General features: G+C 40.5%; 1 protein-coding gene and 1 long non-coding RNA gene across 2 annotated transcripts in view; one reads left to right on the top strand and one right to left on the bottom strand.

The window, feature by feature from the left end:
- The window catches only part of LOC134352202 (uncharacterized), an 85,183-nt gene that overhangs the window by 6,596 nt on the left and 55,536 nt on the right, over window positions 1-23,051 (bottom strand). The window contains exon 2 of the long non-coding RNA XR_010019361.1: window positions 1,686-1,772. This is a non-coding gene — a long non-coding RNA (uncharacterized LOC134352202). The remainder of the gene's footprint in view (window positions 1-1,685; window positions 1,773-23,051) is intronic.
- The window catches only part of LOC134352194 (AFG3-like protein 2), an 89,255-nt gene continuing 75,468 nt past the window's right edge, over window positions 9,265-23,051 (top strand). Inside the window, exon 1 of the mRNA XM_063059481.1 lies at window positions 9,265-9,507. Coding sequence (XP_062915551.1) covers window positions 9,418-9,507 — 90 coding nt within the window. The 5' untranslated portion in view covers window positions 9,265-9,417. The remainder of the gene's footprint in view (window positions 9,508-23,051) is intronic.

The raw sequence follows: 23,051 nt of genomic DNA, 5'->3' as shown, positions 1-23,051 counted from the left end.
TTTTTCTATGAATCTGGGGAAAGCTCCTGGCCCTGATGGATTTACCGTTGAATTTTATAAATGTTTTGCTTCTATTACTGCTATCTTTGGACTACCTAAAATTTCTAGTAATCTTTCCCCTTCAGCCCGTAGAATGATTGCATTTCTTACTTTAATGGCGAAAAGATGTATTTTACAACATTGGAAAGAGCTTAATGCCCCAACTACCTTTTTTTGGTTTTCTCAGACGATTTTATGTTTGAATCTGGAGAAAATTAGAAGTAACCTTTATGATTCTTCATTTAAATTTGAACAGATTTGGGGACCTTTTATTCGATATTTTCATTTAATGTAATATTTACCCTTCTTGTTTTTTTTTCACTGTTTTAATGGAGGTCGGGATTGAGGACGTGATTTTAAGTTTAACTCTGTTTGGTTTCAAGTTAGCCCATTGCTTTGCCTTGCTTTTAGTTAGTTGCACGGTGGGTTTTTTTTGGGGTTTTTTTTTCTTTTTTTCCATTGATATATATAAAATTTAGTAAACTATTATGTTATCTTGGTTTCTTATGCTTAAATTACATTGTAGTATTTTCTTTTTGGTATTGTTATCTTTTGGAATTTTATTATACTTTAACATTGTATTAATGTTTATATGGTTTACCTTTTTTGTATACTTACTCAATAAAAAGATTTAAAAAAAAAAAGATGATGAGTCGATCGGGACTTTGAGACTTTTTTTTACCATGCCCATGGTCTGCTCTTTATCAAGCTCTTTTTCAAATTATGGTATTGCTTTGTATTGTTGTAACTATATGTTATAATTATGTGATTTCATCAGTTTTAGTCTTGGTTTGTCCTTTTTTTGTGATATCATTTTGGAGGAAAATTGTATCGTTTTTTAATGCATGCATTTCTAAATGACAATAAACGAGGACTGGGTATCCTCGTAATCTAATCTAATATTTCCTCTTGGCTTAAACTCAATCCCACGGTTGATGAAGGCCAATGCACTGTATCCCTTCTTAACCACAGAGTCAACCTCCGCAGCAGCTTTGAGTGTCCTATGGACTCGGACCCCAGTAGTGAGGTCATGGACCATATTCAGATTACAGATTTCCTCTTGCTGTCTTGAGGAAAATTAGAATGGATAAGTCCCCAGTGCCTGATAAAGTGTTCCCCGGGACTTTCTGGCAGGCTAGTGCAGAAATTTCAAGAGTTCGGGCAAAGGTACTTAAAACGTCCTCAGCCATGGGGGAGGTGCAACAGAACTAGACAATAGCTAATGTTGTTCCATTGTAACATTGATAATAATGTGGTAAACCCTAGATCAGCAAATTTGCAGATGACATCAAAATTGGGGGTGTAATGGACAGCGAGATAGGCAATCAAAACTTGCAGCTGGATCTGGACCAGCTGGAAAAATGGGCTGAAAAATGGCAGATGTAATTTAATTCAAATAAGTGTGAGGTGTTGCACTTTGGGAGGACAACCACTTTGGCAGTGGTTATGACTATAATTTATAGAGTTCTTATTTTATATCATCATGTTACCAAAGTTCAAAGTACGTTTGTTATCAAAGTATATATACATTATACAGCCTTGAGATTCATCTAGCAGACAGCCACAAAACAAAGAAACCCAAAGGAACCGATAAGAAAAAGAAGACCTCAATAGACAATGAAATTAGATATCATAAATGGAATTACTTTTCCTTGAAAGTCACGAACATCTGGAATAAGTTGCCGACAGGTACGAATTCACTGTACGTGTTGGAGTAGGAGATAGATTTATTTCTGCAAGTGGAAGGAATCACAAGTTAGATGGTGTAGTGCTTCCAGCATTATGAATTCAATGAAGTTACTTAACATAGTTGACACATTTATTTTAGTTAATTCTCCCAATGATATGACCCCCCTGGGCTTGTGGACTATTCAATCCCAAGCACAATCCAATCCTCTAAATTTAAAAATTTCATACAGTAATTCTAATAATTCAAATAAGACCTTTGGTGGATCAATATTTTTATTCTACTATCATCCTTTTGGCTTTATACCATAATTTTGATTGTTCAATCTCTCCTGCATTCCAACACATATCAGAGCTTTACTTGTGCCTCCCCTCCCACTCTTCTCTATATCTCTATATCTAACTTTTTCCACTTCCAACATGAGGCCTGAGATGCTAATTCCAATTTTCTCTCCATAGATGCTGTCTAAGTTGTTGAGTATTTATAGCACATTCTGTCTTTATTTACTAAATTGATCTCAGGTTTTATTTTGTTCGCTTTTAGGGATTGCACGATCGCAGGGTGGTCTAATAGCTGCAATGATATGAATTGATTCATTAAGAGAGCACATGAGCAGTGGACTAGTGAGGTGACTTTTCATTGTACTTTTTTGGATCTTGCTGTAACGTTGGCCTGGTACTGGATAGGCTTGATCAGTGTCAACCATAGCTATTTTCGCAGAACTCTCACATCAGGGTCAGAAGGTTGTGGATTCAAGTCCCACTCCAGGGATGGAAGTAGAATAAATGAGGGTGGCAGCAAAGTACAGAATGAAATGAGGTATAAAAAGAAGCTCCAATCCACCCCACCAAATAGACAGAAAGCATCCTATGAGACTATTTTTTGTATAAATGCAAGTCCTTTTTGTCAGAGATATATGCAACACGCATAGAATGCTGCAGGAGGTTAGCAGGTCAGGTAGCATCTATGGAGGGACGTAAACTTAACGTTTTCGGTTGAGAACCTTTTACCAGGACTGAAAAGGGTGGGGGCAGAAGCCCCAATAACAAGGTGGAGAGAGAAGGAGGTAAGGTGCCCTATTTCTCACAATACACCAAGTGCGGTCTGACTATTGGCTTATGAAGCCTCAGCATCATATCCTTGCTTTTGTATTCTAGTCCTCTCGAAATGAATGTTAACATTGCATTAGTCTTCCTTACCGCTGACTCAATCTGCAAGTTAACCTTTAGGGAATCCTGCACAAGGACTCCCAAGTCCCTTTGCATCTCATAGTTTTGAATTTTCTCCCCATTTTGAATAGTCCACACTTTTATTCCTTCTACCAAAGTGCATCACCATGCACTTCCCTCAGCATTATTCCATCTGCCACTTCTTTGTCCATTCTTCCAATTTGTCTCAGTCTTTCTGCAGACACCCTGCTTCTTCAACACCACCTGCCCTTCCACCTATCTTTCTTTCGTCTGCAAACTTGGTCACAAATCCATCAATTGCTTCTTCGATATCATTGACATAACGTGAGAAGAAGCAGTCCCTACACTGACCCCGATGGCACACCACTAATCACTAGCAGCCACTCAGTAAAGACCCCTTTATTCCTACCATTGGCCTCCTGCCATTTGGTCAATCTCTTTCCATGCTAATATCTTTACCTGGCTAGCTGGTGGCATAGTGGCATTAGCACTGGACTTCGGGGCGAGAGGTCCCTAGTTCTCCATCTGTGCCTGGGTTGAGTGTCAAGCTAATAACTCGACCTCGTAAAAAAAAACCTGAAGAGGGATGGGCTCCACCAGGTTTCAGATGCCCAAGACACACCGTACGATGAGCATACCAGAAAGCTTGTCATGATGGTGCCCCGACAACTCCACCAGGACTTAAGGGCACACACACACATCTTTACTTTAATACCATGGGCTCTTATCTTTTTAAGCAGTCTCATATGAGACACCTTGTCAAAGGCCTTCTAAAAATCCAAATAAACAACATCCACAGAGTCTCTGTTCTGCCTGTTATTTCTTCAAAGATCATTTCATTAACATTGTCTCCTGCCCTGCAGTGAAATTCCTATCCTCTATCCAATTTTTGGGATGCTTTATCTTTATTCTTTCTCCTCACTTTCTGTATTTTAATATTGTGCCTATCTGCATCTACGTTTTTGTTTTTCACTTTCAAATTGACCTTTTTGCCTCATAGTTCATCACTATGTTAGCTAAACCTTCATTCTGAGTCTAATAAGTTACTTGGTGGCTCAGGTAAAATTGAATCCTAGCACCATTTAACAAAGTAGTGATACAAGGAAACACAGGTACAAGGATGTCAAGACTACTTTTTTATATATGCAAGGATTAACACCTGGATTAAAAAAAAACTCCTGAGAAACTCAGGTAATGATATGTTAGTAATTTGACTTCCATAGAACACAATGCTAAAAATCAGTATTTGACCATTATCTATCATTTTTGAAATTTCCATCTTAATGAAAGCATTTATGGTTATTTCATATGAAAGTCAATCATTATTTTTAAAGCTGTTTCACATACTTCTGTAGTTTTGATGAAACATTTATTTGAAATATTAATCTAAATGGAAACGAGAGCTAAAACAGACCAACACAAGATTCATGTCACATTAGCGCAGTGGTTAGCGAGACGCGATTACGGCTCAGGGCATTGGAGTTCAATTCCAACGTCATCCGTAAGGAGTCTGTTTGTCCTCTCCATTGAATGCATGGGTTTCTTCGGGTGCTCCAGTCTCCTTCTACAGTCCAAAGATCTATTGGTTAATTTCAAAGTACCTGTTAGTAACTTGCTGAGAGTATTTTGCCCCGCTTACACTGTACGTGCAAACTTTATTGAAGAAGTGGGCTTGTTTTCAGTTGAAAAATGAGAAAATCTGCAGATGCTGGAAATACAAGCAACACACACAAACTGCTGGAGGAACACAGCAGGCCAGGCAGCATCTATGGAAAAGAGTACAATTGGCGTTTCGGATCGAGTCCCTTCGGCAGGATTGGAGAAAAGGCTGAGGAGTAGATTTAAAAAGTGGGGGGAGCGGTAGACAAGGGAAACAAAGGGTGATATATGAAACCTGAAGGGGGAGCGATAAGTAAAAAGCTTGGAAATTGGTGAAAGAGATACAAGGCTGGAGAAGGGAGAGTATGATAGAAGAGGACAGAAGGCCATGGGAGAAAGTGGGGGGGGGGAAGCACCAGAGGGAGGGAATTGGAGTGCAAGGAAATAAGGTGAGAGAGGGAAACGGAGATGGGGAAAGGTGAAGGGTCACTACCAGAAGTTCCAGAAATCAATGTTCATGCCATCAGGTTGGAGGCTACCCAGACGGAATATAAGGTGTTATTATTCCACCCTAAGTGTAGCCTCATCACGACAGTGGAGACGGCCATGATTAGACATGGAAAGTGGAATTAAAATTGGTGGTCACTGGGAGATATCACTTTTTCTGGCAGACAGAGTGTAGGTGCTTGGCAAAGCAGTCTCCCATCTATGACGGGTCTCACTGATATACAGGAGGCCACACTGGGAGCACCAAACACAGTATATGGCCCCAACAGACTCACAGGTTAAGTGTCGCCTCACCTGAAAGGACTGTTTGGACCTGGACTATACCTCCTCCCATCCTGTCACTTGTAAAAATGCCATCCCCTTCCCTGAATTCCTCAGTCTCCGCCGTATTTGCTGTCAGGATGAGGCTTTTCATTCCATATCGAAGATGTCCTACTTTTTCAAAGAGAGGGGTTTCCTCTTCCTCCACCATCAACGCTGCCCTCAACCACACCTCTTCCATTTCACACACGTCTGCTCTTACCCCATCCTCTCACCACCCTACCAGGGATAGGGTTCCTCTTGTCCTCACCTACCACACCAGCCTCTGTGTCCAGCACATAATTCTCCTCAGCTTCCACCATCTCCAACAGGATCCCACCACGAAGTACATCTCCCCGCGCCCCCCCCGCCACACACACACACACACACACACACACACACACACACGCACACACACACACACACACACACACACACACACAGCCTTTCTGCTTTCCACAGGGACGCTCCCTTCGTGACTCCCTTGTCCATTTGTTCCCCTCCCCCCACTAATCTCCCTCCTGGCACTTATCCTTGCAAACGGAACAAGTGCTACACCTGCCCAACACCTCCTCCTCACTACCATTCAGGGCCATTAACAGTTCTTTTGGTGAGGCGACACTTCACCTGTGAGTCTGTTGGGGTCATATACTGTGTCCGGTGCTCCTGGTGTGACCTCCTGCATATTGGTCAGATCCGACGTAGATTGGGAGGTCGCTTCGCCGAGCACATCTCCCAGTGGCTATTGTGTTCTTATATTTATACGTACCGTGGGTTAACAATAAAGAATCATATTCTGAAAGAATTAGAACTTTTATTTACAGCAACAAAGCCAAACTACGTTTTTACCAAGCCACGTTCCAGACCATTCTATCATTTCTGCGCATGCTCAGAACCCTTTCCAATTACGTTCTTACACGTGATATCACCACATCTTCCTTTCCTTAACAACAGAAACAAGTAGCCACATTAACCAGAACAAACGCATAATTTAACATGTTTTTATCAGTCTCTCTGGGGTTTACGAACACGAGGAGACCTTCTAAGTGGTTCACACAGTTCTTGTGTTTTGTTGTTATTTCCATGTTTTGTCTGGTTTGCATCAGTTAACTAAAACTCTGAAGTTGGCTCTTTCTTTAGGTCTTTGTGATTTCTTCTTAACACTGCTCCTTCGTCTGTTTGGACCATGTATGACCTGGGTTGTACTTCTTCAAGTACTGTAGCTTTCTTAATTCCTTCCACTTCCGCTTGTAATGAAATACGAATCTTCTTTTCTTCATCTAATTTATTCATTCACTGTGTAATCTCTTTTTTATGCTGAGACTTCATCATTTCAATAACACTTCTCAATTCCTTCACTTGTGCTTTCACTTCTTCAATTGGATCCTGATTCTTGTCATTCTTTGGCTTCAGATCAGTATTGTACTGTACCGGCAAGTTTGGCCTCTGTCCTCCTGCAGAGGTGAGATTGTGATGGAATGCATGGCCCATTGATGCATGTGCATTACTTCCAGAGGGCAAAATTGCAACTCCTGGTTGTGGTGGCAATGCTTTGCCAGATGCTGGTAACAAAGGGATGGGTCTGGGAGTTTTCTTTATGACTTCTAGCCATTCTATTCTGTCACTGTATTCTGACTCTGTCACTGTCCAGGACTAAGACTCTTTTCACCAAATTCAGTCTCTCACAGACAGATAGACCCAGTATTGACTGTACATTCTTTGGCACCACCACAAATGAAAGCATGTGCACAATATTTTTGTGTGATACTTTTACCACACATGTTCCTTTAACTGGAATGTCTGCACCTGAATACCCAGTCACTTTTACATTTGTCTTATATAACTTTGGTCTTGGCTTTAATACATTAAACTCAGATTCTGCAAGAATATTTACTTGTGCTTCAGTATCAAGCACAAACAGAATATTGTTTTGGTTCACTTGCAATGGAATAGTCCAGTCATTCTTACTTTGTTTTCACAGAGCATATCTATATAAAACTCCTCAAGTTCATTTTCAAGCACTGAGTTTACTTGTTTTATTTTCATTCTACTTCTGCAACAGAGTGAAAAATTATTACTGTTACCGCAGTTGCTGCACATTTTCCCATATGCTGGACACTGTTTAGGTCGATGCTGCCCACAGCGATCACATAGCTTAATTCTCTCAGATGACGTCTTGCTCTCTGTCGGTTTTGTTGTCGTATTATTATTTATTCTAATATGTTCGCACTTTTTCACAGCACAGCTCTGAATGAAAAGCACTTTAGCCCGTGACATCATGGTTTCTGAAGCTTTGCAAAGCATCAAAGCTTTTGCTGTCTAAATCTTGTTCTCTTAACAGTCTTTCTCTCACACCATTATCCCAAATGTCACAAACAACTCTGTCTTTAGTGAGAGAGTCTGTCAGTTCTGCAAACTCGCATGATTTACTCCTGTGTCTCAACTCCATAATATATTGATCAATTGTTTCAGCAGCTCTCTACGCACGTGTAAAAAATTTATGCCTTTCATACGTCACATTACGCTTCGGTATGCTTTAAATTTGTCCATTATCGATTCCAATTTCAAATTACCTCCATCTTCAAAAATAAAGTGATTATATACCTCAATTGTGTCATCACCTATTATGTGGAGTAGAAGCGCAGCTTTTGTTTTTTCCGGTTTTCTATCAGCTTCAATCGCCGATAAATATATTTCAAAACACTGCTTGAATTTTCTCCAGTTCTCAGCTACATTCCCAGTCAGCTGAAGTGTCAGTGGAGGTTGCAAACCTTCCATTTTTAAAACTGTTAGCGAACACCAAAACAGTTTGAACTCTTTTTTCTTCGATTATCTTCGCTTCTCCCATGTTAGTGAACATATTATTCTTCCAGACCGACTTCTGACACCATGTTGTGTTCTTAATATTTATACGTACCGTGGGTTAACAATCATATTCTGGAAGAATTAGAACTTTTATTTACAGCAACAAAACAAAACCATGTTTTTACCAAGCCATGTTCCAGATCATTCTATCATTTCTGCGCATGCTTAGAGCTCTCTCCAATCACGTTCTTACACGTGATATCACCACAGTGGCCACTCATTTAATTCCACTTCCCATTTCCATTCCTCCTCCACTGTCGTGATGAGGCCACACTTAGGTTGGAGTAACAACACCTTGAATTCCATCTGGGTAGCCTCCAACCGGATGGGATGAACATGATTTCTTGAACTTCCGGTAATCACCACCCCTCCTTCACCTTTCCCCATCTCCTTTTCCCTCACTCACCTTATCTCCTTGCCCGGCCATTGCCTCTTCTGGTGCTCCTCCCCCTCTTCTTTCTTCCATGGCTTTCTGTCCTCTTCTATCAGATTTCCCCTTTCTCTTTCACCAATCAACTTCCCAGCTCTTTACTTCATCCCTCCCCCATCTTTTAAATCTGCTCAACTACTTTTCTCCAGTCCTGCCGAAGGGTCGCGGTCTAAAACGTCGACCGTACTTTTTTTTCCCATAGATGCTGCTCAGCCTGCTGAGTTCCTCCAGCAGTTTGTGCGTTTTGCTTTGATTTCAGTTGAGCCTAATTTGTCTAGCAGATTCCAAACATATTTGAAATTAAATCCATTCTAGGGGGGTTGAATTGCTTTTTTAAATGGGTCTACAGTTTGGTTCACCTTTTGCAGTGAAAATACAATTGCTACAGCTCGGAAGTGAGAGTGGAGGAGGTTATGGCACTTCACCATATGGTGGCAGATTTATGAACGCAGAGGAATCGAGCAAATAAATGACGACGAAAAGAAGCGTGAAAAACATGCAAAGACAACATGATGGGCACAGAAGGCAGCAGCGGCACAGGCAGAACAAAAGCAAGAACATGGTCAACCATCCGGAGGAGTCAGATAAACTTTACCCGGTGTTTTGTTGGTCAGTGACGTCACCGAGTCTGGGTGACGCCATCATAGGCGGGGCAACTACGTGACGTCAGGCGCCAGCGCGAGCGGGTCTTGATGACAGCTGCGATGCAATGAATCGGGACGTTGTGGCCATGTCCACGGTTCAGTCTGATTTTGGCCACCGTAACTGATTGCCCTCGGTAGTTCAGAGCGAAAGGAGTTATGGCGCATCGTTATTTCCTGGTAGCCCGTTGCTGTCGGAGATTGTGCATGAGCCTGGGCCCTCAGCACTTCAGGCCAGCCTGGAGACCGGTAAGTGATGGACTTACAGCAGTGTCCGTAGCTCAGCCGGCCGGCTGGCTCGCTGCCCTGCGCCTCACTCCTTCCCCGTTCCTTCCACGTTCCTTCCACCTTACCTCGACCTTCTCAGGTTAGCGCCCCTTCTCAATGTGACTCAGGCGGGTCCCGGTGGAGTTTAGGCCTCTGCACTTGGTAAGTGACGTTGGTGTATTGTATAACATCCCAGTCAGCAACTTAGTAGATGGTGGATCTGATGCATGGACTTCAGGTTCTCTGTATTGTTCGTGCTTTGCGTGATTGTGGGCAAGGGACCGAGAGGAGTCAGTAGGAATATTGCAAGTTTCAAAGTTGTTTTGAGAACATCCTTGAGTCTTTTCCTCTGCCTTCTGGATGACCTATTCTGTGGGAGTTTGGAATAATTTCTGTTTCAGAAGTCTGGTGTCAGGATTGTGAATGACAGAGTCTGAGCAGCGGTGCCACCTTGATCTAACTAGGGTCTCAGTCTTGAGCGTTTAGTCCTGAGAGAGGATGTTGATGTTGGAGAAGGAAATTCTGTGGAGGAGGCAGTGTAGTTTATTGTTACAGGCTGCAGATAGGTTGCAAACAAGGAAGGGGAATCAGTTGTCAGTTACAAATGATAGACTGTTCCTGTGCTGTGTGGTGAAACAACACACATCAAAGTTGCTGGTGAATGCAGCAGGCCAGGCAGCATCTCTAGGAAGAGGTACAGTCAACGTTTCAGGCTGAGACCCTTTGTCAGGACTAACTGAAGGAAGAGTTAGTAAGAGATTTAAAACCTGGTTGGAGTAGTTCCAAAGTAGTAACATAAAAAACAAAGATCAGGAATAGTCATTTGTTCCCTCAAGCTTATGTAACTGACAGCTAGCTTCTGCTCTTCTTTGTTAGTTCCCCATAGCTCACTATTGTGTAATTTTCCAAAAATTGATCATATTCCTATTGAAATGCCTTAAATGATTTAACCATCTCAATCCTCTTCCAGAGGTTTACTACTCTCTGCAAGATGTTCCTGCACACCTCTGTTTTAAATAACCACCCACTCACTTATCTTGTTTCAGCTGTAAGACTTTGATCAGGACAAGCAGATTTTCTGGAGTATTGTTTGTTTTTCCATTTATTACCCCTGCACTTTTTTTTATTCAATTTAATTTTTCAGATGTTACATAATATTATAAATTTCCCAATTAACCCAGTACGTTTAATTTTAAATGAGTTGGGAAATGGAGCCTTGGTCATTTTAAAGGGAGCTTGGGAAAGTGGTTCCTGGTAAGTCAAAAATGAGTGTTAGAGCTGGGGCCATGGTGATTTGAAAGAGAGTGAAGGAAACATCACCTGCTGATTCATGTGATAAACCACTAGGATTCTCAGATGGTTGATAAGCTAATCATCAGAATATTCTGCATGAACCCTTGCTTGGGAGTCTGCCAATATGGAAACATCTCTACATCTACTTTGTAGGATTTTCTATACACGCCAAAGAATATGGGTCTAACTTAATTACTACACGTAGGCACCACTGTTGTGTGCTGGGGCAGCAGGCTGAGGGTAGCAGACACCAACAGAATCAACAAACTCATTCGTAAGGCCATTGATGTTGTGGGGATGGAACTGGACGCTCTCACGGTGGTGTCTGAAAAGAGGATGCTGTCTAAGTTGCATGCCATCTTGGTCAGTGTCTCCCATCCACTACATAATGTACTGGGTGGGCACAGGAGTACATTCAGCCAGAGACTCATTCCTCCGAGATGCAGCACAGAGCATCATATGAAGTCATTCCTGCCCGTGGCCATCAAACTTTACAACTCCTCCCTTGGAGGGTCAGACACCCTGAGCCGATAGGCTGGTCCAGGACTTATTTCATAATTTACTGGCATAAATTACATATTACTATTTAACTATTTATTACTATTTTTCTTTTACTATTCTATTACGATTTATTATTTCCATGACTATTACTATTTACTAATAGTAGTGTTACTATTATTATTTCTATTACTATTTATTATTTATGGTGCAACTGTAACGAAAACCAATTTCCCCCGGGATCAATGAAGTATGACTATGACTATTCTGGAGTTCAGAGTTAATTCTGGCGTTGTTCTTTAAGGAGTCTGTACATCCTCCACCTGTAATGCATGGGTTTTTCCAATGTGCTTCGGTTTCCTCCCACAGTTCAAAGACTACCAGAAGGCTACTTGAACATAGAATATAGAATAGTACAGCACAGTACAGGCCCTTCGGCCCACAATGTTATGCCTACCCTCAAACCCTGCCTCCCATATAAGCCCCCATCTTAAATTCCTCCATATACTTGTCTAGTAGTCTCTTAAATTTCACTTGTGTATCTGCCTCTACCACTGATTCAGGCAATGCATACCATGTACCAGCCACTCTCTGAGTAAAAAACCTTCCTCTAATATCCCCCTTGAACTTCCCACCCCTCACCTTAAAGCCATGTCCTCTTGTATTGAGCAGTGGTGCCCTGGAGAAGAGGCGCTGGCTATCCACTCTACTTGGTCATTGTAAATTGTCCTGTGATTAGGTTAGGCAGTTTTGGGATGATGTGGCCAGAGGGGCCAACTCCACGGTGTGTTGCTAAATAAATGACATGACAACCCTCTTATCCACGAATTAGCTCAGTGAATTTCTTTTTCGACCATCTCCAATACCAGTATGTCATTTCTTAATTGAGTTGTGCAAGACTCTGCGCAGTACTCCTGCTATGTCCTTGCTGGTACCCTGGTACAATTGTAAAAACACCTCCATATTTTTGAATACTAACCTTCTTTCAATAAAGGCTAACATGTCATTTGTCTTCCTAACTGCTTGCTGTGCCTGATTGCAAATGGATTCCTGCACAAAAATACCTAGAACCCTCAGTACTTCACACATCTACAATCTTTCTCCATTAAGAGAATTACCTGCCTTAAGATTCCACTTGCCGATGTGCATAACCTTACAATTTCTTTATCAAGTTTTTGTCCATTCATTCACCCTTCATGGTAGAAGCATACAGCTGTATAAATATTATTTATTGAGGAGCTGATGTAAACGTAAATGTGCCGGATCAAATCTCGATGGCACAAAAAGATTGTTACTCATTTTTTCACCCATTTATTTCTTCGAGCTCAGCCGGTGAGTGAACTTGGGACCCGACATCAGAGAGAGAAGTGTTCTCATCTCTCCAGCAGTTCAACAAGTTCACTGCCTGATGTCAGAATTATAAGTTATAAGGCCACCAATACAAAAGAACAATCAGTTTGATAACCATTCCAGTCAAGTCAATGGACTATTGATACAAAAGAACAATCAGTTTGATAGACAGTCCAGCCACCTTAATTAAAGAAATCTTGTCTAATTTCCATCAGGTACTGCCGTTTGTCAAAATCAAAAGGTGTGAAAAGCCAGTAGACATCTTATGTGGATCTGGGTGAACGTTAATCCTTATCTTGCTCCAAAGAAAGCAGCTGTGAGACATTATTCAATCACACTGCAGTCACAGACATAGTCAGTACTTAACCCATTGTTTACAGGAATCTGAGAATCCCCCATTTCCTTAAACTTTATCACTGATGATGTGTTTTACGGCGAAGAAAATGAGAGAGCAGATGAATTTGTAAGGATGGTGCTTGAATGTTTTGAGAAGGAACTTGAGGTGGATGACAGATTATTTGAGAATTTGTCAACTAGTTCTCAGCTCAAAAAAAGTGAAGCCAAAGTTTTAAGAAGAATTAAATTGCACACAGGATAAGCTTTTGGGCGATGAGAGGGGATAGTTTCTTAGGTGAAGTTTAGCTTGGTGGCTAAGGTGAATTGAAGCGTGCTATAGAGATGGCTCAATGCTACAAGAGGAGGTCATCTGAAAAAAGAACTTTGGTATTCCAGAATGACTTTTATGTACTTTGATAATAAATTAATTTTGAACTTTGATTCGCAGAATCTAGGGTCTGATAGTGTTTAATATGGTTTGGTCAAATGCCGAAGTAGTTCAAATCTGCGGTGCTTCGTGAAAGTATTCAGCCCCCACAACTATTTTCGCATTTTACTGTCTTCTAAATTTAAAATATGTTGAGGTAGCATTCTACAAAACATTGTGTATCATGTCAAATAAAAAAATTCCAAAACCTGTCAGCAATTAACTGAAAATTAAAAGCCTAAATTGTGAGGCTGAAAAAGAATTCATCTCCTTTGTAATGACTATGCTGGTGTAATGCAGGTTAATTAAACCCGAACGATGTAATGTTAGTAAGCTCCACCTGTGGAGGGATGAAAATGAGGTTTATTGAATTAAAAAAGAACTGGGGAGAAAAAAAGCTTTGTGAAAAGGAGGCGTGGCTGACGCAGTACGGGAAAGTGAGAGAAACGCTGCAAACTATTAGAAACCAAAGATATAAACTGTTAAAAGTGGAATTAGTAGTGAGTATCTCTACCTTACTTGAAAAACTCAGGGTGAAAACCCTGGAGGAGAGACGATAGCGATAAAAGATCTGTTGAAGCTACAGCTATAACAAGCAGCAGCAGTAATGAGACAATATTGGCAGAGCCAAGTGTCCAAGATCTTTACTGTGTAACTGGGAAGTCAAATGCTGCTAAATACAGAGATGCTGGATAAAAACCTGCTAGTTCTGCCTGAAAGTTTAAACTGGGGAGGAAATTTGCCTTTCAGCAGGATAACAACCCAAAGCACACTGCCAAAGGAACCATGTGGTGGCTTCAGATGAAGAAAATTAATGTCCTTGAGTGTCCCAGTCAGAGTCGTGACCTTAACCCAATTGAACATCTCTGGCAAGACCTCAAGATTGCTGTTCACTGCCTCTCCCCAACTAACCTGGCACAGCTAGAGCATCTGCAAGGAGGAATAGGCAAATCTTGCTCCATCATGTTGTACAAAGCCAATGGAGACTTATCCAAAAAGACTACTGGCTGTAAGAGCTGTGAGAGGTGGTTCAACTAAGTACTGAGCAAAGTGGAGGCGGGGGGGTGAATACTTTTGAACTGCTGACATCACCATTTTTGGATTTTTACTTTCTCCTGCTTTACAATTTTCCCTGTTTTTTGGGTTCTACTGTGAGAAAAGGAACATGTGATTCACAAATAAAAGTTCTCAGTTAAATTGATCAAAATCCCTGTTTGTAGTACTCATTGATGAGAACAACTGGTTGGGGGCTGAATACTTTTTCAAGGTGTTGTATATCTCCAGTGGGGCAGCAAAAACTAAAGGCTCATAAAGCACAACTAGTATAAGTGAAAATAGGATTTACTGAGAACAGAAGCAGACTGCGACTTGCTGGAGTTTTGATAAAAATTAATGGCCTGATGTTAGGAGTTTGAAAATGGAGTTATAAGCAATTTGGGAGAGCTTTTTAATAAGAGCACTTAGAACAAGTAGAAGGGTGAAAGGGATTTAAGTGTAGATGTTGTTGGATTCTGGCCCTTAAATCTAAAATTCTTTTAAAAGTCAGGAACAAGGCATAAAACTTGTTGCTTCACGAGCTTTTTATTAGAATTGTTAGAACAAAAAGAACAGGGACGGAACAGTGATGGGTGGAGGGTTCTTACTACTTGAAGAAGAGACGATCTAAAGCGTTCACCAACAATTTTTATGTGTGTTGCATGAGGATCTAAAGATGGTGTCTAGCATAAAACAGCTACTTTCAAACTCAAAACACGAAGAAAATTCCATAGTTTAGGTATTATCTCATTGAATTATGCTTATTTAATACTATGGTAAAATTAACCAATGAGAAAATATTAGCCACTTAATGAAAGAACAAACCCTCCATTCGAAAAAGGCTACTTAAAATAGAAGCAGATAATTGATTGCTAAACTGCAAAGAAAATGACAATTAAAATTAAACAGTTGGATCCAACAAACCCCCCTTTGATCCTAAATCACAAGTTAGAATCATTACATCTGAAAATTCAGTGGTAGAAAAACTGCTATCTAGGTTATGTGTAAAATAATTTTTAATAAACTACTTGGGTTATGAAATATCAAAGTGCACATACTTCAAAGTATTCATAAGATTATTGCTAGGCAGATTAGTGGGCACACTTGCGTAAGTTTGAAGTATTCTGGTAAGGATCACCTTTAAGCAAGTAAAAAAAGTTGTAAATTATAAGGCATATTAGTATGAATATTGTGACTTGTAATATTGAGTAACCCCAGCTTCCAAGACTTAATGAATACAAAGAAATCCCATACATCTGATTGATGCATTTTAGTTGTTTCCTTACGATATGACCAGCCAAATTAGTTATGTCTTCAGACTTGTCAGGTAAGTACAACACTCTTGTCTACAACAGCATATGTTCTCGCCCCTTACCTGCTATGAGAAGATCTATTGCCATATGATTTTGAAGAACCATCTTGTGTATGGTAATCATTTGATGGTATATTTCCCAAGGTTTCAGCAGTGTCATTGTTTACCTTTTCTGAGGCTGCAGCAACATTTTTAATCTTTCTTGTACTTCTTGCAACTCCATAAAATGAGAATAGGATGCAAAACTAACTCTTGCAATGTCTCATTTACTACCACACTTGGGAGGTAAAGGTATGGTGTGTGTATGTGTCTTGTGGCAGGAAAAACATACCCTAAATAACAAGATCTTAACCAAGTACATGGAAGGGAGCTGTAGATTCTTTTTGCACATAGGGTATGTATTGGTCCATGAACTTAGACCATTTCTTATTACTTGATAGGAACTTTATTGAAGTGTAATATTTCTGATCATCAATAATACAAGTATACATTAAGAGTCAGATTGGCACACTATGAGTAGGGAAAAGTGGCTAAAACTTAACAACAAATAATATTAAAGTAAACTTCATAATGTCCAGTCATTGTTGACTTGTTTGAAGTCTTGTGGCTTGTTAGTGATTTACTCACTGGAGTCCAGCAATATAGGCAGTGTGACCAAGAGGTTAGCACAGTAACCACAGCGTTTGTCGGATACCACTTTAGCTCACTTGCAGTGGTTGGCCTGTATCCACTTCTTTTACCATGCTCTTTCACGGCCGTGTTGATAATTAACAGCAAACATGAGAAAATCTGCAGATGGACTCATCAGTCCTGTGAGGGATCTCTGTCCAAAACATCGACTATTTATTCTCTTCTATCGAAGCTGCTCGGCCTGCTAAGTTCCTCCAGAAATTTGTGTGTGTTGCCGTTGGTAATTAGCAGCACTTGATAAGGATCTTCCTATCCAGCTCCCTGTGATTCCTTATGCAGTTTCTTTCCAAGTGGCAGAACCCTGTTGAGAAGTAAACTATACAGCTCGAGTTAATTTAACACAATAGTTAACTGAACCGTCTGCCGTAATCTGTATATCAGCCTTTCGGAGATAGAACATAGAACGTAGAATAGTACAGCACAGTACAGGCCCTTTGGCCCACAATGTTGTGCCGACCCTCAAACCCTGCCTCCCATATAAGCCCCCGCCTTAAATTCCTCCATATATCTGTCTAGTAGTCTCTTAAACTTCACTAGTGTATCTGCCTCCACCACTGACCCAGGCAGTGCATTCCACGCACCAACCACTCTCTGAGTAAAAAACCTTCCTCTAATATCCCCCTTGAACTTCCCACCCCTTACTTTAAAGCCATGTTCTCTAGTACTGAGCAGTGGTGCCCTGGGGAAGAGGCGCTGGCTATCCACTCTATCTATTCCTCTTATTATCTTGTACACCTCTATCATGTCTCCTCTCATCCTTCTTCTCTCCAAAGAGTAAAGCCCTAGCTTCCTTAATCTCTGATCATAATACATACTTTCTAAACCAGGCAGCATCCTGGTAAATCTCCTCTGTACCCTTTCCAATGCTTCCATATCCTTCCTATAGTGAGGTGATCAGAACTGGACACAGTACTCCAAATGTGGCCTAACCAGAGTTTTATAGAGCTGCATCATTACATCGCGACTCTTAAACTCTGTCCCTCAACTTATGAGAGTTAACACCTCATAAGCTTTCTTAACTACCCTATCCACCTGTGAGGCAACTTTCAGGGATCTGTGGACATGTACCCCGAGATCCCTCTGCTCCTCCACACTACCAAGTATCCTGCCATTTACTTTGTACTCTGCCTTGGAGTTTGTCCTTCCAAAGTGTACCACCTCACACTTCTCTGGGTTGAACTCCATCTGCCACTTCTCAACTCACTCCTGCATCCTATCAATGTCTCTCTGGAATCTTTGACAATCCTCTACACTATCTACAACACCACCAACGTTTGTGTTGTCTGCAAACTTGCCAACCCACCCTTCTACCCCCACATCCAGGTCATTAATAAAAATCACGAAAAGTAGTGGTCCCAGAACAGATCCTTGTGGGACACCACTAGTCACAATCCTCCAATCTGAATGTACTCCTTCCACCACCACCCTCTGCCCTCTGCAGGCAAGCCAATTCTGAACCTGGCCAAACTTCCCTGGATCCCACGCCTTCTGACTTTCTGAATAAGCCTACTGTGTGGAACCTTGTCAAATACCTTACTAAAATCCATATAGATCACATCCACTGCACTACCCTCACCTATATGCCTGGTCACCTCCTCAATCAGGCTTGTTAGACACGATCTGCCCTTCACAAAGGGCTGACTGTCCCTGATCAGACCATAATTCTCTAAATGCCTATAGATCCTATCTCTAAGAATCTTTTCCAACAGCTTTCCCACCACAGATATAAGGCTCACTGGTTTATAATTACCCGGACTATCCCTACTACCTTTTCTGAACAAGGGGACAACATTCGCCTCCCTCCAATCCTCCGGTACCATTCCCGTGGACAACGAGGACATAAAGATCCTAGCCAGAGGCTCAGCAATCTCTTCTCTCGCCTTGTGGAGCAGCCTGGGGAATATTCTGTCAGGCCCCAGGGACTTGTCTGTCCAAATGTATTTTAACAACTCCAACACCTCCTCTCCCTTAATATCAACATGCTCCAGAACATCAACCTCACTCATATTGTCCTCACCATCATCAAGTTCCCTCTCATTGGTGAATACTGAAGAGAAGTATTCATTGAGGACCTCGCTCACTTCCACAGCCTCCAGGCACATCTTCCCACCTTTATCTCTAATCGGTCCTACCTTCACTCCTGTCATCCTTTTTTTCTTCACATAATTGAAGAATGCCTTGGGGTTTTCCTTTACCTTACTAGCCAAGGCCTTCTCATGCCCCCTTCTTGCTCTTCTCAGCCCCTTCTTAAGCTCCTTTCTTGCTTCCCTATATTCCTCAATAGACCCATCTGATCCTTGCTTCCTAAACCTCATGTATGCTGCCTTCTTCCACCTGACTAGATTTTCCACCTCACTTGTCACCCATGGTTCCTTCGCCCTACCATTCTTTATCTTCCTCACCGGGACAAATTTATCCCTAACATCCCGCAAGAGATCTCTAAACATCGACCACATGTCCATAGTACATTTCCCTGCAAAAATATCATCCCAATTCACACCCGCAAGTTCAAGCCTTATAGCCTCATAATTTGCCCTTCCCTAATTAAAAATTTTCCTGTCCTCTCTGATTCTATCCTTTTCCATGATAATGCTAAAGGCCAGGGAGCGATCAAGGGCTCCCGGCAGTGGTGTAGGATGTCCTGTTACTAAATCAAATGGACTTGGTTTAGTTTTTTTAAAATACAAATTTTTATTATTATTTATTCTTATTTTACAAAGCAGCACAGCATATCACAGAGCAGATACAGTACAGCATATTTACACAGCCATCTCATGACAGGAAAACAAATAAAACTTAGAGACAGAAAGAAGTTCTAATTTAAGTTTAAATTAACATGCAACCTAAATTGATCCCACGCGTCTTGCACTTTTCCCTCACTGTTAATTCTTCCCAGCACGTGTTCATATAATGAAATCTTAATCATTTCCTCAGTCCATTCCTTTACAGTGGGACATCTGGGTTTTTTCCAGTTTTGCAATATAATTTTTGCAACTGTGATGAGACCCACCTTTAAAATAGTAAATTTGTCATTGTTTACATAAGGTATCATTGTCCTATCGCCCAGGAGACAAAGCCGTGGGCACAAGGGCAGTGTAGAACCCGACCAATTCCCCAACAGATCAGGAACTTTACACCAAAATGGAAGAACCATGGAACACTCCCAAATCGTGAAAATATGTGCCCACCTCATTTTTACATTTCCAGCATAAGTTATTATCAATAATCCCCGTTTTATACAGTCTAGTTGGTGTCCAATAATATCTGTGTACTATCTTATACTGAATAAATTTCCCTCTCGTTTCCCTAATATATCTACCCACATTTGATAAAATATTTGACCACTCATTATCTTCAATATCTCTTCCAAGATCCTTCTGTCATGCTGCTTTGAGATTGTTACACGATTCACCCACAGAGTGCTTGAACATTTTATAAAACACTGATGCTTTATGAACTTCCTGTGGTAATGTAAAGTATTCAGTTAAAGAGTTACTTTGGTGGGTCACCGTTCTTAAATACGCTACTAATGCAATGTCTTATTTGTAAATACTTCCAAAAATTCCCTTTATCTACCAAGTTATATTTCCTCTGCAAATCCACATACGACATAAAAATCCCATTCTCATAGAGATCACCTACTGTATTTACACCTTTAATCTTCCATTCTTTCCAGTACACCATTCTTTTCCCAATGCATATCTCAGGGTTATTCCAGAGTGAGGAGTATAACTGGTTTAAATGTGACATTCTACGTGCTTTATGGAATTGTACTCCACACACTCCTTGAGTGAAATAGTATAGGATTTATACTAGTCTTGTTTTCCACATGTTGTGAGAGGATGTTAAGGGGTGAATGTGGTGCAGCCAGGCTCTGTTCTATAATTACCCAATCTAAATCAACATCAGCCCTGTCCCAATGTTTAACTAATTTGGTCATTTTAAAGGATAACGTATATGCCCTGACGTCTGGTATACTGAGCCCACCCATGTCCCTGGACATACACATCTTACTCATTTTAATTCTGGGCTTCTTATCCCATAGAAAATCACTGATAATTTTGTTGTATTGCTTGTAGATCAAATCTGATGTATTTAAAGGAAGCATCATAGAAAGATAGTTAAACTGAGGTGCTATGACCATTTTAACTACATTGACTTTACCCCAGAATGACAGTCTCAGTGCCCCCCACTTAGCCAGATTGTTTCTTATCCTACTCAATAATGGATCATAATTTAAAGTGATTATTTCATCCAAATTCTGACTGAGTTTGACCCCTAGATACTTCATTCCAACTGGCACCCATCTGAAATTAAACTGAGATACTGAATTTGAATAACACAATTTTGACATTGGCATAGCCTCAGATTTATTGGAGTTGATTTTATAAACAGATACCTCAGAATATAATTGCAAACAACAGGAATTCTGCAGATGCTGGAAATTCAAGCAACATACATCAAAGTTGCTGGTGAACGCAGCAGGCCAAGCAGCATCTATAGGAAGAGGCGCAGTCGACGTTTCAGGCCGAGACCTGACGAAGGGTCTCGGCCTGAAACGTCGACTGCGCCTCTTCCTATAGATGCTGCTTGGCCTGCTGCGTTCACCAGCAACTTTGATGTATGTTGTCAGAATATAATTGAATTGTTTTCATTAGTGGGAGTAAGGAATTAGGAGGGTTACTAATCAGTAATAAAATATTGTCAGCATATAGCATCAGCTTTTGTTCCTTTCCGCCTCCCTTCACCTCTCTAATATTTGGATCTGCTCTAATCATGATTGCCAATGGTTCCAAAAAAATTGTAAATAACAGTGGGGAGAGGGAGCAGCCTTGGCATGTACCCCTTGAAATGTTGAAAAATGGGGAAATGATACCATTTGTAATAACTACAGCCTTAGAGTTTTTATACAAAATTCTAATCCATGATTTAAAGATAGAGCCAAACCCAACGAATGACAGGGCTGTGGTTAAAAATCTCCACTCAAGCCTGTCAAAGGCCTTTTCAGCATCCAGGGAGATGACAGTAACTGGGATACTACTTGAGTTCAGCCATGTTAAGTGCAGTAGTCTCCTTAAGTTGTCAGTTGGGGATCTGCCTTTAATGAAGCCAACCTGGTCAGTATTAATTATAGATGGCAATCCTTTCTCGAATCGCAAAGCCAGTATTTTAGTCAGTATCTTACAGTCCACATTAATTAAACTTATAGGCCTATAATTGGAAGGATCTATTGCATCCCTGCCTTTTTTTGGGATCAATGATAATAATGCTTCATTAAATGTATTAGGTAAAGATTCCAAATTAAATGCTTCTGAATAGATTGTTGTTAGAATAGGAGCCAATATATCCAGAAATTTCTTATAATATTCAACTGGGAAGCCATCCATACCTGGAGATTTCCCCATTTTCATAGCCGCAGTAGCCAGTCTGACCTCATCCTCAGTAATTGGGACATCCAAGGACTCAGCTTGTTGTAGAGATAATGTACGCAATTTTATGTTAGCAAAAAACTGATTCAGCTCCTCCTGGTCATGGTTAAACGGTGATGCATATAAATGTTCATAGAACTATTGAAAGACTTCGTTTATTTCTTTAGATGATGACGCTAATGTATCCCCTTTCTTAATTACAGGTATAACACTTGTATTCTGCTGCTTTAAATATCATGCCTGCAGCTTACCAGCTTTGTCACCACCTTCGTAGAAACTTGTTTTTAATCTAAGTAATGCATATTCTGCTTTTTTGTTATATATATTATTTAGCTAGAACTTCAAATTGCACAGATCTTTGTATAACTCATCGGTATACTGTCTTAATAAGACCTTTTCCAGTGTGGTTATTTCTGCTTCCAGATTTTTTATTTGCTTCATACTTTATTCCTTTTAGATGCTTGTGCTATTAATTTTCCTCTTATATACATCTTGGATGCCTCCCATAGCGAGGACAGCTTTACTGCAGTCCCTACGTTCAACTCAAAAGACGGTCAGATCCTCAGTCAACTTATCACTAAAATCCTCATCTTTTCACAGCGTAGTATTCATTTGCCATCTACCCCTCCTTCCCCTTTCAGTATTTAAATCAATTTGTATTTCAACTGCTGCATGGTCTGATAATACTATTGGGCCAGTTTTACCGTCTATTGTGGAGTTGGATATTAGAAAAAAATCTATTCTAGAGTAGGATTTATGTCGATGAGAGAAAAATGTATATTCTTTTCCGGATGGATTCACCAATCACCATATATCCACCAGACCGATATCCTCGATAAGTTGATGTAAGGCAGCCCTGTCCCTAGGTACTGGTGATGTCTGAAATTTGCTTGTATCTATAACAGGGTCCATTACTTGGTTAAAGTCTCCTGCTGAAATTATTTTTCCTTCCTTGGTACCTAAAATTTCATTCACCTTGTTAAGAACATCTGGGTCTTCCTTATTAGGTGCATATATGTTACAAAGTACTACTATCACCCCATTAATAAGTGCATCTATACAAATTATCCTGCCTTCCTTGTCTTTAAATTCCCCAAGCAATACAAAAATAAGTTTTTTGTTAACTAAAATCATTGTCCCATTTTGTTTGCTATTA

This window comes from Mobula hypostoma, chromosome 1 (assembly GCF_963921235.1).
Source record: "Mobula hypostoma chromosome 1, sMobHyp1.1, whole genome shotgun sequence".
NCBI lineage: Eukaryota > Metazoa > Chordata > Chondrichthyes > Myliobatiformes > Myliobatidae > Mobula > Mobula hypostoma.
The sequence above is the reverse complement of the archived record's forward strand: the minus strand, read 5'-3'. Positions and strand labels throughout refer to the sequence as shown.